Raw genomic sequence first — 19081 nt, 5'->3', positions numbered from 1 at the left:
CTGTATGTGTGCATATGTTGGAATCTGTTATATGCATTTTAAAGAAAAGTAAAATAAATCTAGATGTATTTATGCATGTCTTTGTGTGTTTGTGTGTGTGTGTGTGTGTGTGCGTGTGTGTGTGTGTGTGTGTGTGTGTGTGTGTGTGTGTGTGTGTGTGTGTGAGAGTGAGCAGGGGAGAGACAGAGAGAGAGAGAGCGAGAGAGAGAGAGAGACAGAGAGACAGAGAGAGAGATAGAGAGAGAGAGAGAGAGAGAGAGAGAGAGAGAGAGACGGTGGCCCTCGCTTCATTTCTGTGCCACAAGCTCTCCTGGGCCTTTACATGCTCCGTTTTCCACCTAAGTGTAATTCGAAGCCCTGGGTTGATGCAAAGTGTATGCAGCAGCTCTGACCAAACCCAATCACTCTCGCTGACGTGTAATCCTTTCCCTCGGCATCATCAACGCTCTTTTGAGAATAATGAAACACACTTAGGCAACGTGCAGCAGTCGTACGCGCGCTGACGGAGGCCGCATTCTGATGAGGAGCCACGCCGCCGTAGCTCCCTTCGCCAAACATGGTTGTGACTTCTCTGCGGCTGACAGGAAGTAACTGATTACCCGGTTACTGTATCAGCGAAGAATGAATATCGATAGAGGACAGAGTAGTACAGCCCGTCCCCCTTGAGGTCTGCATTTGTGCAAATGTGTGGGGGACACAGCGTTTAAATGTACAGAATTAAGCGGCGTCGGCGGTGTTAAGGCTACACGGGTAGCCTCAAGTTTTATTTGTGTCTTGCTCTAAAGAGCAGCGCCTTATTCTTTTCTGTTTTCTTTCATTCTCTTTCTTTGCTTTGTCAAACCCTTTTTTTTTGTCTCAGGGCTTGTAATAGCGTTGTTTCCATATAGGGGATTATTACGATTAATTGGTTAGCGAGACATTATTTTAAAAACGGAAATTGGTTCTTATAATTACACAGAGGAGGGAATACTTTAACTCCCTGGAATCTCAGCTTCCAGAAATAATGGAAGGACAGACCTCCCCTCCCTCCCCCCCGCCACCGCCGCCTCCATCAGCGTTGCCGCGGCTGTCCGCCTGTTTCCTGTGACGGATCCATTTTCCACAGCCCTCAGCCATGCCACGGCTACAGGCGTACGGCTGGAGGGGCTGCTGGCCTGAGCCGATGCCTCTCTGGCTGGGCTCCTCCTCTGACTCCCCTCCTCTCGCCTGCCGAAGGCCACTTGATTAATCGCTGATTGGAAATGGCCGACAGTGTGTGTGTGTGTGTGTGTGTGTGTGTGTGTGTGTGTGTGTGTGTGTGTGTGTGTTTGGGTGTACTTTTATTTAATGACAGCAAAATGTTTTATTCGTGGTGGAAATGAATGAATCACAGGAGTTCCAGGTGTATTTAATTCATCGTTTCTTTAAGGTTTTTCAAAATCAAAGCATAAAAGTTACACAGATATTGGTGATTCAACGATCAGAGATATCAATGTACATCATTGCCAAAATGATATAATTCACACTATTAATACTCCACGCAGAGGCAGAGAAATGATTTGCCTGCCTCACTCTGCAATTTTGTCATTTAGGGAGCAAGTCTGACACACCGATGTTTGTAAAAACATATACCCGCTTAACCAAAAACTGGGGTCACGCCCACTCATGACCAGGTCAATGAGGTCAACTTGTAGCATGCTATACTTTTACAAACATATATGAAGGATGAACAGGAAGAGGTAACTGGTAACTATAATTACAAATATCTTGGCAGGACCACTCGGGGAGACAGCATTGGACTGTTAGAAACGGATGGCTCGGCGTGTTGAAGTCGTTTGTGCTGACGATTGAACAGCAGAGGAGCACAGGCGTTCCTGACCGACGACGGGATGATCGTGAGGTAGTAGCCAGCATTGGTTTGCTGCATACTGTATTTCAAATGGTATTTTTGACAACTTACTGTATACTGTCCAGTACCGGACACAGATATATTTACACTTTTTGTTTCAGACAAAGTATTTCATGTAAGACGTGTTTTTTCGTAGTCTACACAGTGCCCCCTTTTTTTTGCAAACAAACAAAACAAACAAAAGTCAAGGGTGTGCAGGATGAGTGTGTTCCGATCTCTGTGATAACTTTGTTCAGAAGCTTTTGTTTTTACTGACTGCTTTTTGAATGGAGCTGGGAAGTTATAGAAACGGCAAAAACTAAACATTCTGTTACTCTGATATACGGACTATTTTGTGTTATGAAATAGCTGCTCTTCCACACCTAAGCAATGCTCCACCTAGCACGGTTTCAGTCAGTATCAGTAGCCTACCTGTTGTGTGAAATAAGTTACATTGTCAACCACTACATTGACGCTTCTTTTCAAGCTAGCTGAAGTGTGTGTGACTATGTGCGTGGTGTGTAACGTTTGTATGTGCCGTCTTTAAAGCGACCTATCAGACATCAGCAAAAAAGATTGGTGTCAGCTGTCGAATGAGCGTTGGCCAATGATACCTTAAGCATGGCGGCGACTCAAACCCGTTTTGCAATGTCAGACATTTCCTTTGATCACAGTATCATATTGTTGTGACAGAAACTTATCACATCACATCAATTCCTACAGCGGAGCGAGCAACAATGTTCCTGGAACATCTCCGTCCACATAGAAAAGAGCAGCGCGGCCCAGTGGAGCTGAGCTACAGTACTAACAGAAGAGCCCAGCCTCATGGCTGTCAGGCTGAATCAACGACAGAGAGAGACAGAGTGGGCGAGAGACGGCAAACGGGGGAGAGAGGAGGAGCGGGGCGCAAGAGGGCAAGAGAGCACAGTACGGGATCTTTCTCTTTCTCTCTCTCTCTGTCTGTCTGTCTGTCTCGCTCCCCAGCACCACAAGTCACACCTTGTACTCACACGCTCCTGGTCTGCTGTCACACGTGAGAAGCATGGCAACACTTTACTAGCCCCGCGTCGCTATTCACAGACTGCACACTTGGGGGTCCTTGGCTAGCTAGACCCTCCAAATGGATGTCCTCCTCTGGGCTGCAGGATGGTTTGGTGGTGGTGGTGGTGGTGGGAGAGGGGGGTCTGGGAAGGGTACCTCGGCCCACTGGCCAGTCTGTCTACATGAGGGTCAAGCGGTGCCACCGCGCGAGGGAGACGGGCCGGACGTACGGTCGGACAACAAGCGTCGGGCTAAGAATACGCTCAGCACCTGCCACTCACCTTCACGCAGGGCGGGGCTCTATAAAAGCAGGCGAGAGGGGCTATTAAAAGACGCCGGCGATTCTAAAATGGTGGGAAGCAGATGCGGGACACCTTGCTCCCAATGTGTGTGTCTGTGTGTGTGCGCGTGCGTGTGTGTGTTTGGGACGCGGCTCTACGGCGGGCTTACAGTGGGGGAAGGGGGGGACCGAAAATAGAGTGGCTGACATATGGGCCTCTGATTGTTTGAACATGGAATCTCCTGGACTCCTGCCACTCCACATAAATCCTTTGATAGCGCCGCCACCCAAACCCTGCGATCGTCTTTCACCTAGCCTTAAATCAGCTTGTCTGTTCGCTTCCCATGGGGTGGGGGGTGTGTGGGGGGGGGGCAGTGGAATCTCTGTGGGCTTAAAACACGGGCCGAATTTGGGATTCAAGGAGCAGGGTGCAAAACCAACGCAAATCCGAATGGGTAGAGGACGAGGCCTGGGGCCGCGCAGCACCAACACACGGACGGGGCTTTAGTGAACCGCGAGGCCTCGGTGACTGGGGAGAAGCAGGTGAAGGTTAGGAGTAGGGACGGATGGCGTGCCAGCCAGCTCCTTTATTGCTACGTTACTACGGAATAAGTGAAGTGACTGCGGCAGCCGCCTACGCTAGTTTGGTTAAACATGGGACCAGTAAGTCTTCCTGTCTTCAGATCGATCCGCGCTGATCACACGCCTCGCTGCTCTGGAGAGGTATATTCAAGGACATTTAAATCAATAGATTTCACATTTAGGTAACAGTTTGAGCTTTTTTTTGTTTTTTCCTTCCAGGGAGAGGAGAAGAAGAGAAAATGGCCACTGAGTTCACCAGACGTTAAACTGTACACTCAGTCTTCCCATAATAAATATATACATGTTCTGGTCAAGTCCAGTCCAAACCAAACAAAAAGAAAAAAACATCTGTGAGACAAGTGAGTCTGTTTATGGTGGTTGACACTTCGGGTTTTCTTCAGAGCGATTGTGTGAAACTCAGTTAAAGATTCTGAGGAAGAGGAATCCCATTACTTTGTCAATCAAAAAGTGGCGACTAGTTTTTCTGAAGAGATCAAGGGGGCAGAAAGGTCCTTTTTCATATACAGTATGACCACAGACCCTAAACAAACCAACGAAAAACAAAAGAAAAACAATTATTACTGTACATATTATTTCTTATATATTTAAATTAATTTGCATCATTTTTATATTTATACTAGCAACCGACGTTTTCTCTTTTGTTCTCTTTTTTTCTTTTCCTCCGTCTCTCCTCGACGGAGGAACGCTGGAGAGGTCTATCCTGCCTCGTGTGCACAGTCAATAGGAGGGGGGGGTCTCCCTCTTTAACGGACCCCCGGGCCTCGCTTCAAGTCACTCTCTGGATCTATCACATGACCTCCCCCCTCCGACACTCCCTCCCTTCCCCCCAGCCGCACCCCCCCTCCCCCTTTTTTTCCCCCCTCCCTCCCCTGCGATGGCCATCGGCCGTTGCCAGGGGTTAAACCCACAATCCTCCCCATCAGACCTTGGCCTCCAGCATCTCCAGGAAGAGTTTGTGCATGGGCACCTTGCCCTGCACTTTGATGCTGTAGAAGTGCTGCACGGCCTTGGTCGCCGTCTGCCTCAGCAGGGGCAGGGTCATGAGCAGCTTGCCCGCCCGCCGGGGGTCCTCCGGGTGCTGGCTGCTCTCGTAGTCCTGGAGGGCCTCGTGCAGAGCGTCCTGCAGCTTCTGGACCGCCTCCATGTCCTCTATGTGCATGGAGTCTGCAAGTAGGAGGGCACAACCGTCAACATGAGTGGAACGATCAGGGAGGATTAGAGCCTGATGGTAAATGGACTGCATTTTAACAGCACTTTTCTAACCGGTGTCCACTCAAAGCGCTGTACAATATTGCCGAACATTCACCCATTCATGCGCACATCGACGGCGGTGTCAACCACGCAAGGCGACAGCCAGCTCGTTGGGAGCAGCTAGGGTGAGGGGTCTTGTTCAGGGACACCTCGACACTCAGCTCGGAGGAGCCAGTATCGAACTAGCAACCTTCCGATTACCAGCAAACCTGCTCTACCTCCTGATCCCCCTTGCTGTCTTTTAGTTTTTGAACCACAGAGTAAGGGGGATCACAGTTGAGGCTGAGACAGCGGTGCCCCACCAGCAATGACAGCAAATTGAAAGATTTATTCATTTATTTGTATTTATAAAATGTAATCTCAAGATTGATCTTTACTGCGCTGTCAGGTGGGGTAAAGTGGGGGGGGGGGGGGGGGGGGGGGGGGGGGGGGGACATTATCAGCGTGACTCACAGGCTGACAAGATAAAGAACAGATCATAAAGCAGGAGAAAAACAAAACAATATCTGTTATTTTCTCTCTTGGCGGTGGTGTGATATCCATACGGCCTTTGACCAATGAGGCTGCAAACCAATGCTATCCTCCAGTAGCAGAAGCAACATAATGAACCCGAGCCAATCTCTAGTGGATGAGTGCACGCTAACGACGCAGCAGAGTGTTTTATATAAATAACCTACACGCTCTCTCTCACTTACACTTCACTGGTACTTTTCTCTTTCCCATCATATATTTCTACATTGAGCTAAACCTGTGCCACATACATGTTAAATATATGTGGGTAGAATTTTTTATTTAAATTATATACAATAACCTTTTAGCTCATTTAGCATTATTTCAGCATTTCGAATGTTCACATTTCAAATCGCATAACGCTAAATTCCCCACATTGTTGGTTGAAAGGGTTTGGCTCTGCCTCCGTTAAGGTCTAACGAGAGATAAAGAACACCTGTGACATGGCCGCCATAACGTTTAGTTTGTTAAATCGTCATGACAACAACAGCTGTGGCTGTCCCCGACGCTCCCGTTACTGTTCCCCCTCACGCGGCAGCACAGGACGACGGCTCTCATCCGGACGGCCCCCTGTGGCTCTTCTGCATCTACACCCTGTTACTGAGGCTCACTAGCTATATAGAACAGCGATTTTAATTTCCTCATTTTTTAGCTCTCTCACTCTCTCTTTCTCCCTCTCTCTCTAGCTTTCTCTCTCTCTCTCTCTGTCTCTCTCTCCCCCTCTCTCTCTCCTTCCCCCCCTCTCCCTCTCTCAGGAGCAGTCTAGGGTCATGGTTCTCTCACCGGTTAACCAGTGTTTGGCACTCCAGAGGTAGCATGTCATTGGCTGGCTGACTTGTCTCACCTTGGCTGTGAATATTTTACCGCACGGGACAATAAAAAAAAAGACGGAAAAACAGATTCCAGTCTTCGGCCCAAATTCATTGACTGGAACAACAGTATTCCCAAGACCTTGAGACATTTCTCACCCTGCCGCTTTTCAAACCCACAGTGGTGAAATGAAGTAGGTCGTTTTGGAGAGTGAATGGGGAAGGGGAGGGGAGGGAGGGAGGGGGAGGGAGGGAGGGAGGGGGAGGTAGGGAGAGGGGAGGGAGGAGGGGGAGGGATAGGGAGGGAGAGGGAGGGAGAGGGGAGGGAGAGGGGAGGGAGGAGGGGGAGGGATAGGGAGGGAGAGGGGAGGGAGGAGGGAGGGAGAGGGGAGGGAGGAGGGGGAGGGATAGGGAGGGAGAGGGGAGGGAGAGGGGAGGGAGGAGGGGGAGGGATAGGGAGGGAGAGGGGAGGGAGGAGGGAGGGAGAGGGGAGGGAGGAGGGGGAGGGATAGGGAGGGAGAGGGGAGGGAGGAGGGAGGGGGGGGGAGGGAGGAGGGGGAGGGATAGGGAGGGATAGGGAGGGAGAGGGGAGGGAGAGGGGAGGGAGGAGGGGGAGGGATAGGGAGGGAGAGGGGAGGGAGGAGGGAGGGAGAGGGGAGGGAGGAGGGGGAGGGATAGGGAGGGAGAGGGGAGGGAGGAGGGAGGGAGAGGGGAGGGAGGAAGGGGAGGGGAGGGAGGGAGAGGGAGGGAGAGGGGAGGGAGGAAGGGGAGGGGAGGGAGGGAGGAGGGGGAGGGATGAGGGAGGGAGAGGGGAGGGAGGAAGGGGAGGGAGGGAGGGAGGGAGGGAGGGGGAGAGGGGAGGGAGAGGGGAGGGATAGGGAGGGAGAGGGGAGTGGATGGAGGGATGAGGGGAGGGAGGGAGGGAATGGAAGAACGATGAAGAGAAAGAGAAAATATCCATTTGCCCTGATAAGGATGTCATGTGACATCCTTACCCCCCGCTAGCATTTACAATAATATTACGATAATATACAAATATGAAATCTCAGTCAAATCCCACCGTTACACGACGTATGTTTACAGATCGAATGTGTTAATGTGATTACTGTACTAGTGCTTTATTAATTTATTTTGTTAAAAGGTATTTCACAATTTTCAACACACACACACACACACACAGCTAGAACCCATTAGTAACCCTATTGGACATAATTCTAATGATGATGATGTTTTGGAAGACAAAACAAGACAAAGACGAAGACAAAAAGGAAGACAAAAGAAAAATAAAAGGCAAAAAAATCTTATCCAAGTTCCTATCAGAGGAGAAAGAGAAGGAGTCAGAGCAGGGAGGGGCCCCAGCACCCAGGGAGGGGGCCCTAGAAGCCAGGCAGGGGGCCCCAGGACTCATGTAGGGGTCCTAGCATTTAGGGAGGGGGCCCCAGGGAAGAGGTCCTGGGAGCCCTGAAAGCGAGGGAGGGAGGGGGCCCCAGGACCCAGGGAGGGGGCCCCAGGAGCCAGGGAGGGGGCCCCAGGAGCCAGGGAGGGATCAGCCTTAGCGGGAAGAGGTGGGACGGGGCGGCCTTAAAAAAACAACTTTGAAGAAACAATTTCCTTGCAATCCATCAGAGAGCGCACGTCGATCCGATTGATAAACTGCTAATTACAAAATCAATCGCTATGAATTTTCACAGCTGTCAGACAGAGCGGCTCCCAGGAGAGAGATCTCGCCCAGACCTTGTTCCAACGCTCAGGACGACCCTCACCCTGCTCTCCTCCTCCTCATCCCTCCCTCCTCCCTCTCTCTCCCTCTCTCTTCCTCTCTCTCTTCCTCTCACACATGCTCCTGCACCCGGCCAAAGCCATCGTCTGAAGGCAAAAGCTCCACCATCAGCGCTTTTCCTTTTTTAGCCATGGACAAACAGAGGGAGGGAGAGAGGGAGAGGAGAGAGAGAGAGAGAGAGAGAGAGAGAGAGAGAGAGAGAGAGAGAGAGAGAGAGAGAGAGAGACAGAGAGAGACAGAGAGAGACAGAGAGAGAGAGAACAAGAGGAAGCACGCCAGTGACCCAGGCGTTCATTGATCACAGGCGCTGGGGACGGGGGGACAGTTCTCAGGAGCTGCCTGTCGATAGCAGCCTGTGCCGTCCACACATTGCAACAAGGCCTCTGACTGGCTGATACTCATTCCATTCGACCTAACACATTTTATTGACAGGCCCCATGTTTCTTAATGAAATGCTAAATTCCCCTCCCAGGCTGCGGGGCCCGCGGCCCCCGTTATGGAGACAGAGGGGGCGGGTGGCCGAGGTGACAGATGGGGAGCGCAATATGCAACCAGAAGAGGGGAAACTGAGAAACCTTCACTCTTCTGGTATACCTCACACACACGCGTCTGCATACACATACTCACACGCACACATACACACACTTTCCTTGTTAAAATACCTTCTTGCTCTGTATATGTATTGTGTCATTTGGAAACTGTATTATTTTATGTTCTATGAAATGTTCTACACATATTTTGGATTCCATAAAACCACTTTTCAAAAATACATAATGTATTTTTTGTGTCCACCATGACAATTAATTACAAAAGGATTTATAAAATGTAATTATCAAATCCCTTATTAATGCATAGGAAAAGCACCCTTTAGAATTAAAAATCATTTGCAAAAAATATTCAGTCATTTTGAACAACCCTTAAAATACCTAAAAGAGATTTGAAACATTTATATTTTGAATCGATTCAAATTATTGCAAAATCCTGTATTTACATTCTTGATGTCATGTACATTTTCGCACTGTTATTTCCATGGCGGTCCTCCATGCATTTCTTCACACCAAAAACACAAACACACACCTAGCCAAATCCCAACACACCCCGACACAAACCGAACCACACCTAGCTAAGCCCAGCCGGACCGGCCGTGAGCGTACCTGAGTTAGCGAGGGCGATGGCCTTGAGCGTCACAAACTCCTCCTTCTCCACCTTGAGCTTCTTGTACTTGCGCACCAGCTGCAGGATGGAGACGTAGAGGTCCAGCAGCCCCGTGAGCCGCGAGTGCTCCTCGTCCATGATGTAGTCCTCGGCGTACACCAGCTCGTCCTCGTAGGGCAGCGAGCGGAACACGATGCTGAGGATCAGGATCTCCATCCAGGCGCTCTGCAGTAGACTCATCTGGTCTCCCAGGGACAGCGTGGAGAAGCCTGGGGGGCGGAGGTGGAGGAGATGGGATTTTGTTATAGCTTTGGGGTCGTAGGAGAGTGTGTGTCGAGGGGGGGGGGGGGGGGGGGGCTGTATGTGTTTATGTGAGTGTGTATGCATGTGTGTGTGGGTACATAAGTATGTATGTGCGTGTCTGTGTGTGGTGCACGTGTGTGCCTGTGTGTGTATGTATGCGTGCATTTATCAAAAAATCACACGTAAGACAAACATAAAAAGAAAACTTCAGATACTTACAACGCACAAATAAACATACGACTAATAGATAAATTCGACTTAAACAATGACAGTACGTATTCGCTTCAGATATGACCAGAGAACATTTAGTTGACACCTAAATGCACCGTGTGAACGTCAACAAGGGGCGCTGAGCAACGGACTCGGGGGGGTTAATGGGCTCGCCGAGGCGGCCCGGAGCTAGCATGCCGCGGCGCATGCTAGCGTGCTTAACTTTAAGCGGGCCGGGGAAGGTCCTCTTTGAGGCTGGTGTTTAGAGACCTTCAGGGGGCTTTGCTGTAAGCGAGGACAGTAAATCGGTGCAAAGGTCTTACGGACACAAAGCCGCGTGGTGGTCACCCCCTTGTTTTCTGTCACAGCGCTATCGGCCCTTGTGTGTGTATGTGTGTGTGTGTGTGTGTGTGTGTGTGTGTGTGTGTTTGTGTGTGTGTGTCTGTGTGTGTGAATGAGGGGGAGGGCTGATGGCGGGGGGGGGGGGGGGGGGGGGGGGGGATTAGCACCGAGACAGTTTCTCATCGTAGGGGTTGAGGACGTGACACACAATCAGTGTGCGGGTGGGAAGGTTACAAGCGGATGCACACACGCACACACACACACACACACACACACAATACACACAAGGACATGTTTGTGCACGAGACACAAACACACAGCAGGAAATAAATACAAATGTATTTGCAAAAGCAAACACACGTACACAAACACACAGAAAGACTCACACACACATACACATACTGAGGAATCCATGTGTCCACAATGCAACAGCACATCTTTAAAACAAAGCAACACAGACGAACAAAATCCCTGGTGTGGTGAGGGGTGGTGTGGTTCAAGCCTTCCCCTAGGACCCGCCTCAACCGTTGGAGAAGCAGCGGGAACGCTCTGATTAGTCGAATAATAAGTCTGTCACAGCCACACATCTATATAGGCCTGGAATAGAACATAACATGAGCGATGTCCACAAAACGCTGAGCTTAGAGGGACTCAGCCTAATCAAACCGGGTAATATGGAGAGGCCCAGGCAACTAGAGATGAGGTTGGAGGCCGATAGCCATCTCATCCCTCGCTCCCATCATACGACCCTTCAGCTGTCAACACTGTGTGGGACTGTGTGTGTGTCTGTGTATGTCTGTGTGTGTGTGTGTGTGTGTGTGTGTGTGTGTGTGTGTGTGTGTGTGTGTGTGTGTGTGTGTCAGTGTTTAAAGCCAATTTGGCGCCCAAAGTATCAATCCGATTTTCTCCCCTCAAAAATCTAGTAAGATTTGATCTTTCCTAAAAAGTGGAATTCATAATCATAAATTAACCCATACATGCGATTAAAAGCTCATTAAAAGTTTAACTTACTGAACGTTTGAAGATCTCGTGCAAAACAATAGTTAGCTTTATAGTTCTGTAGCATGGAAACTCCTCTATTGTTTTATTATTACTACCATACGTTCAGGACCATTTATCCTGAGTCTATCCCATCCATCCCACTTATCCCAATGCTGTAGTCTAGATAACTCAAATTGGATCCCAATTCATTACTTGAATGCCGCAGCTTCTGAAACTCATGTGTTTATGTTTAATGGTACAACAGGGCAAAGTGTAACGGTACAACAGGGCTTGTTCACCACACTGGGTGTTCAGGGGGGCAGACTGGCTGGATGAGAGGGAGCGAGGAGGCCCCCGTCTAAAAGACCACCGAAGAACAAGTGGCTGTAGGAAATGATTTGCACCAACACACACACACACACACACACACACACACACACACACACACACACACACACACACACACACACACACACACACACACACACACACACACACACACACACACAGACACAGACACAAACACACAAACACAGGCGCCTTTCTACCTTTCCGATCTCTCTCTCTCTCTCTCTCTCTCTCTCAGCACAGTGCGGGTGCGGGACGCCCCGCGGGCGTCCATCCTGACAGCATTAGCCCCGTGAACGGCAGTGGCTGATTAAAATGATTGCTTCTACAAGACCCGCGCCGCCGCAGCTGCCTGCCAACGGCGCGATTAGGAGCCGATAGATTACAGTATTGACCACGGAGGAGAGCCGCCGCCACACCGCGTCCTCTCAGGTGAAACACACACACACACACACACACACACACACACACAGAGACACACACACAGGATGGCAGGGAGAGGGGAAAGAAATTATAAAGACAAAATAGATATATATAGAAAAGAAGGAGATGAAGAGGAAGACAAGTAGGGTGTGTATGGGAGACTGAGAATATAATTGAAGAGGCAGGGGTGGGTCCACCTCTTCCTCCACGCTCCATTCCCCCTTATCGTGGCGATGACCACCGCACGGGAGGGGTGTGCTGCCGGATACATTCATTAACAGATTGTGATCAGAATGCGAGGGTCCTTCACATTGTGAAGGGGAATCAATAGTCAGGAGAATGAAGTGCTCTGATCAAACACCGAGAGAGGCTGTGCCCGGCACCAGGCACAGCAGCGCAGGCCCGCTGTGTCTGCACGTGTGTGTCTGTGTGTGTGTCTGTGTATATGTATATGTGTTTGTGTTTGTATGTGTGTGTGTGGGGGGTTTACTTTGTACACATGCATTCACGCCGCGTTAGGCAGGACCCACGGCAGACCCCTGTTAAAAGCACTCAAAAGAAGTCGGCTATCATCGGCCCGCACAATAAGTCCTATTTTGTAAAGGCGCGTGCCATTAAACATCTCCAGAAGGCATCTTAAAATCCCTGCCTGTGTAATTTCCCTGTCTGCACACGCTGCCATTACGTCGGACAGGGTCTCGGCTGACCAGAGAGGGCGATGGGTGGGATTGTCACGCGAGCGCCGGCGTAATATTGATTGCCGCATCGGGTTGGCATCACAATCACAGGCGGGGGGCTTTTTTTTTTGTGTCAAGCCTTTTAATGCCAGGCGGGGGAGAACGGAAGCAGAACTAAAGCGCCGCTTCCCAATGTGACAGCCCCCCGAGTGAAAGGCCTCTTTCTGGGGGGGGGGGCTTGCCAAGGAGATGCTCTAAAGCACTGCCTCTGGGATACACACACACACACACACACACGCGCGGCCCGACACCTCTCAGCCTGCATGCACACACGGCGAGCGCAGCCGCAGACCTACAATTACCTTTGACGCTAAAAGTCCTTGAATTTAATCCAGTGTTGGTGAGATGGAGAGGTGGTGTTTTCCCCACCCCGTGTTCCAGCCCCTCTCTTCAGGGCCTAAATTATCGCTCCAAATGGGATCTGGTGTCGTGTTGCCTCGCCTCTTTCCACTCCATTTAATCAAGTAATGAAGTGACTCCCGGCAGCAGCGGGTCACGGGCCACTCCGGCCGCCGCCGCCCCCCCGGTTAAGTGCCGGCGGAGTGGGTGATTTCCCTCTAATGAAATATCAATATTTACATCTTCACTTCCAGCCCAGCGGCCGCGGCGCGGGGGTTCGGCCAGACACGGCGCGCTATTGACCAACATCAGGCCAGGCCTGTCTGCGCCCGCTCAGAGCCTCTCCTTCCACTCCACTGCTGAGTGCTCGTCGACCTGTCTGTCCGTCTGTCTGTCTCCGAAACCGGGGGAGACGAGCATGAGGGCAGGGCCGGCGGACGGATGATGATGATGATGATGATGATGATGGGGATGATGAGGATGATAACAAGCTGGACTTCTTCCTTTGTTTGGACTGACTCAAGCCCCGCCCCCATCAGACAACCCCAACAAGTCAACAGAAGATGTCTTTTGTTTTGGGCTTGGAGGAGTACATGTTAAGCACATGCATTGTGCGGATTAATTGCACAATAAACCGTTAAGGAACATCGTTATGAGTGGGGCGCCCGAGGCTAACGCTGACCAATTAGATCCAGCGATTCTACTTTTTACAATCCAACACAAAAAACACTTTAGGGCTGGTGGGAACACCACCGCACCCTACATCCTCTCTCACCCTTTCTATTTTATCTGTCCCCCCGAAGGAACCTCCCCCTAACCATGAAGCAGAGGGGGGGGGGGGGTGGCACCGACGCAGCCCCCAGACGTCTGCGTCGGAGAGCCCTCACACAGATCAATCAGAGCGGCCGTTTCATCTGCCACGGCCCCAAAATGAAATGCCGCGCATTTCTGTTGAGCTCGGAGTTCATATTCTATTAATTTATTATTGTTTCCCTCTCCCCCAGGGCCATTAGCAGGGGTAATAAAAAGAGATGTAATTACGAGGCATAGTACCCCACCCAGACCCACTACCCCCCAATCCCTCCTCCAGCTGCAGCCCAGTCGTAACTCACCCTCAATCAGACGATGGAGCAGACACAGAGAGAGAGAGAGAGAGAGAGAGAGAGAGAGAGAGAGAGAGAGGCTAGTAAGGTAAAAAAAACTGAGGGAGCGGGAGATATAGGCCAAAGAGGAGGAGGGGAGATAAGGGAGAGGAAAGGAAAAGGGAAAAAAGGAGAAAGAGTGGATGAGAGGGGAAGACAGAGAGAGAGAGAGAGAGAGAGAGAGAGAGAGAGAGAGAGAGAGAGAGAGAAATAGCGGGAGAGATAGAGAGACAGGGAGAGAGAGAGAGAAGGAAGGGAGTCATTTTGGCTGGACAAGAGCAGATCTATCACAGCCCAGCTATCAGAAGGACAAGCTGGCCCTGAAGTCTTCTAGCCGCTGGCAATCTCACCCCAGCCAAGTCAAGTGCTCTCCCGGCTCTCGTTGGAGAGAAACCGGCTCTAACAGGACACCGTGGGTTTAGCTCATCATTTTTATTCCTCTTTTACTTCAGCCTGGGCTGAATGATCGCGTTGCCATGAGCTTATTTTTATATCAAGGGATCTCCTTTAGAGGCTAACCCTCTGCAGGAGGACGAGAATAAAAAGAGGCGTGCGTCTCTGATGTGTTTGGGCTGCCTCAGATCACACAGGGATTCTAGCAGGAATAAAACGTGTAGCGGATTCAGGAATGAGGCAAAAATACAGAGCAGATTGATAACTGTGTGTGTGTGCTTGTGTGTAATTATTGCTTCTGTGGACATGATCATGCATACACATTTGCCAGCGTGTGTGTGTGTATATGATCACGTGTGTGTGTGTGTGTGTGTGTGTGTGTTCATCTATAAATGTGTGTGTGTGTGTGTGTGTGCACGTGTGTGTGTGTGTGTGTGTGTGTGTGAGTGTCTTGCCGCTGCCCACTAGGATTCTTCCTGGATCTACATGGCACTATTGGGATGATCCAATCAATAGCAGCCTGGTTATAAATTGCTTGGCTTGACATCAATTATTTGACCTGAACCCCGGGCCCACATACAAAGAGCGGCGGCTCACTTTGCTGTGAATACTGACAAGAGGAAGAGGCTTGTTCGGTCAATACAAACTAGCTTCAGTGGATGTAAAACAGCCCCATGATTGACAATTAATCTTGTGTTTCTTTTCTTTTTTCAGCAGCGCTGCTCACTTTCAGAGGGCTCCGGTTATCGGCCGTCTCTCAACACGATAACGCCCGTTAGCTTAGCACGCGGCTTCAGCGTCGTGAGGCTGAATGGCGATAAATACAGTAATCCCCTTGTCTTAATCTGCACCCTCTGACCTCCTGACCCCCGGCGGCGGGGCGCGGGCCCCTCCTGCCCTCCCCCTGGGTCCCGCCGCCCCCTGCTCTCAGGCCGTATATCTCCGTTCAGCCCCCGAGAGCAGGGCGAATCAGCCTTTAATCACGGCCATAATTACACATAATTTATCTTCTCCGCCACGCGGCTGCCGCAGCCTAATGAGGGCCAGAGCGCCGCTGATGATGTCTTAAAGGCACATTATCACCCTACTGACGACTGCTGCTGAAGAACACCGCGCACTAATAACCATGCACATACCGGAGGACTCCAGAAGCACCAAATCAACGCAGATTGGAGGCTCTCACGACGCCAGGCTACATCCAGACGACCCCATCGTTATGGTTCCCGGACACGTCAGGAAGAACCAGTCTCCCCCCCCCCCCCCCCACCCACCCCCCCACCCACCCAGCTCACATCTGCAGACGTCCCCTGTGTGCTCGTCCCCGACACCCTAACCTCCGCCCCCACCACCCTCCGCCGCCACCCGTCTCGATCTCCCGACCGCTTCCCCAACTGCCTCCCCCCCCCCCCACGACCCTCCCCAACCCCCACCTGGCTGGGCGCGTGCGGGGGGGGGGGGGGCGAGAGCCTAGCCTCCACCTGATTGCTCAATCTATCTCTATCTGCCACCCTGGCTGGGCATACGTCAGAGGGTAAATTGAATGTACTAAGGGCTGTCTGTTGGTGTCTATATTTAATAAAGTGCACTGATGAGCTGCTGATTTATTGCCCGGCAGTATTCACACTCTATTACAGGGAGATTACGCAGCTTGAGTGGGATCAGGCCCGGCAACACACTAAGTAGATTTCACAATTTAATGGCAAAGAGAAAACAAGGGGAGCGAGGACCAGAGGGAGTGAGTGTGGTGGAGGTGGTGGTGGTTGTGGTTGTGGTGGTGGTAGGGTGGGAGATGGAGGAGGGTGGGACGACAGGCGGGCTGGTGGTGGTGGTTTCGGCGGTGGGGGGCTTGAGCTGACACAAACACGACACCATACAAGAGGCGAGATCGCTCGCTCTCTCTTTAACATCGACGGCGGCGCACTAGCGGCTAACACGCTAGGGCGCAGGGCTGTCTGTCACACGGTGCGCAGATGAATAGAAATCCAATAAAGCGGGAGATGATGAATTTTCCCCATAGGCCAGTAATGAACAGAACAATGCAAACAAGGCCAGCTCATTATACTGTATTCATCTGGTCTAAATCCAATGGAGGAGGAACAGAAACAAATGCATAAACAACACGACGCGTCGGTTATGACAAGGAAACGCTGTGTCTCTTCAGAGGTTTGTTAAAGTGAAAGTAATTGGATGAAAATTGAATGAAAACATCTGAATATATCAATGTATTATTTGTCAACAGTAGACCAGTTCTACGGTTAGATTCCCCGCCAGTACAGTCATCTTTACGACGGCTCAGCAACTGGCGGCCATTTATACTCATTCTCTCACAACGATATGACAGTTCCCAGCTGAGAATCCCGTCCTGTTTAGGTGGTTGAAAACGAAAGAGAGGGACAGAGAGAGAGAGAGAGAGAGAGAGAGAGAGAGAGAAAGAGAGAGAGAGAGAGAGAATGCGAATAAGAGAACGAAAGAACGAGAGCGAGAGAACGAGAGAAAGAGAGATATGCAGTAGCAGGTGACAAACACTGGACAAACACGTGTGGTCATAGGACAAGTGGCATGCCCTGCCGAATTCACAAACATGCCATTCCCACACTCACACTTGAAAGGGTGGTGGTGTGTGTGTGTGTGGGGCAGGAGGGGGTCACATGGGTTAAAGACCCATACCATGTTACCCCCCTCCCCCTCCCCCTCCAACCCATAACAGTGCTGGACATTCAGAGGGATGACAGCAATGTGTGTGTGTGTGTCGGTGTGTGTGTTTAGTATGTGTATATGTTTGTGTGAGTATTTGTATGTGTGTATATGTGTGTTTGTGTGAGGATGTGTATGTTTTGTGTATATGTGTATATGTATGTACATTTATGTATGTGAGTATGTGTATGTGTGTATGCATATTTGTGTGTGCGTATGTGTATATATGTGTGTGTTTGTATGCGTGCGCGTCAGCGTGCACGGCGGGGGGGTATTAGCAGGTCCCGGTATATATGGAGAGGGTCTTGCATACTTGGTCCCCTGCTCTCTGAACCTCGCCCAGGACCCGGCGGGCCCGACGCCGGCACCGCTATGTGTGTCAAAGGTTGTTAGCACCTCAGGAACAACAAGCCATCTGTCAGCTAACATGTAGCACTGCCTTTAATGACACCCCCCCCACCCTCCACCCCACCCATCCCCGGGCCTGGAGTCAGCGCGTTATCCCCAGGTTCATGGAGCTATATGGAGAGACACAGCCAGAGCCTCGCCGGGTACCGAAATATCCTCCCCAGTAAACGATCAATTAATTTAGGATGGAATTAGAATGAGGGTGAGGGGGGGTGGGAACACGAAGGGGGGGAACACGAATGGGGAGAACCCGGGACTCGACTGGTTCACACCAGACAGCCACTTTATTAGGTCGAGGGGGGACGGAACTGGTGCAACGGCCTAATGGGTACTATTGAATTGAATTGAATTGAAATTAATTTATTATAATATAATATTATTGATATTAATTGTATCTTCTCTATCTGATTGTTTTTGCAAATGTAGTTCAAACAGAATAACACAAGGGAAGAAATAACTTGAAATATATAGAGTTATTGATTGTAAATTGAGTGGGTGACTCAATTAAACAGAGACAAAACGGCTGGTTTAGAACAGCATAGGATAAAGACAGCACTTTGCAAAATGGCTCAGTTTACTTCCAAATGAACGGTTGGTCTTCAGAATAATTCTGCCGAAGGCTGTGCATAAAAAAGAAATGTTTAATCTAAATGCAAACTGGGATTCTTTCTGCCCACTGCTTTTAGTCTCCCTTCTCCCAGTGGTGGTGGTGGAGGTGGGGGTGGTGGTGGTGGTGGTGGTGGTGGTGGTGCAGTAAGTGGTGGGGCAGGAAGCCGAGCCCCGGTATGAAGCCAGTGTGGTGGACTGCCCCAGTGTGGTGCACTGCCCTGGGGTGCTGTGGGTGCGTGGAGGGCAGCGTGTGGAGCCCTGCTGAGCCACTGAAGCGTCTCTGATCAGGTTCAGCCATGTACAACTCAATTATGCAGCCCGCCCATAGCCAGGGGACAGCCACCGTCCTCATACCAGTGTCACCACAGGGACAGAGAGACAGAGGGAGATACAGGGAGAGAGAGAGAGAGAGAGAGAGAGAGAGAGAGAGAGAGAGAGAGAGCGAGAGAGAAAGAGAGAGAGAGAGAGAGAGAGCCCGACCATAGCCAGGGGACAGCCACCATCCTAATATCAGCTCCACCACAGAGACAGTGAGATAGAGACCGAGACAGATAGAGGGAGAGAGAGAAAGAGAGCAAGAGGGACAGAGAGGAAGAGAGACAGGGAAAAAGATAGACACAGACAGAGTCAGAGAGAGAGAGACAGTGAGAGACAGAGAGAGAGAGAGACAGTGAGAGACAGAGAGAGAGAGACAGAGAGAGACAGAGAGAGAGCAAGAGAGAGCAAGAACATCCTGATTGTATCTTTAGATGACGTTCCAGTCCTTTGTTTTTTGTGCGTGTCTTTTGTGTCCCTGGGATGACACAGATTGCTGCTGATTAATCTACTTACAACCCATCATCTCCAAGGTAGCTTG

The 19081-nt window shown here is 50.5% G+C and overlaps 1 protein-coding gene across 8 annotated transcripts in view; it reads right to left on the bottom strand.

Annotated features, from left to right (window-relative positions):
- Positions 1 to 4710: 4710 nt before the first annotated feature.
- esrrb (estrogen-related receptor beta) overlaps positions 4711 to 19081 on the bottom strand; it is a gene marked incomplete at both ends in the record, with an annotated part of 48079 nt that continues 33708 nt past the window's right edge. For all 8 annotated transcript variants that reach the window (XM_079752781.1, XM_079752782.1, XM_079752783.1 and 5 more), the window contains 2 exons: positions 4711 to 4955; positions 9296 to 9565. In XM_079752781.1, the coding sequence (XP_079608907.1) occupies positions 4711 to 4955; positions 9296 to 9565 (515 nt within the window). The remainder of the gene's footprint in view (positions 4956 to 9295; positions 9566 to 19081) is intronic.

This window comes from Pollachius pollachius (assembly GCF_949987615.1).
Source record: "Pollachius pollachius genome assembly, chromosome: 15".
Lineage (NCBI taxonomy): Eukaryota > Metazoa > Chordata > Actinopteri > Gadiformes > Gadidae > Pollachius > Pollachius pollachius.
The sequence above is the reverse complement of the archived record's forward strand: the minus strand, read 5'-3'. Positions and strand labels throughout refer to the sequence as shown.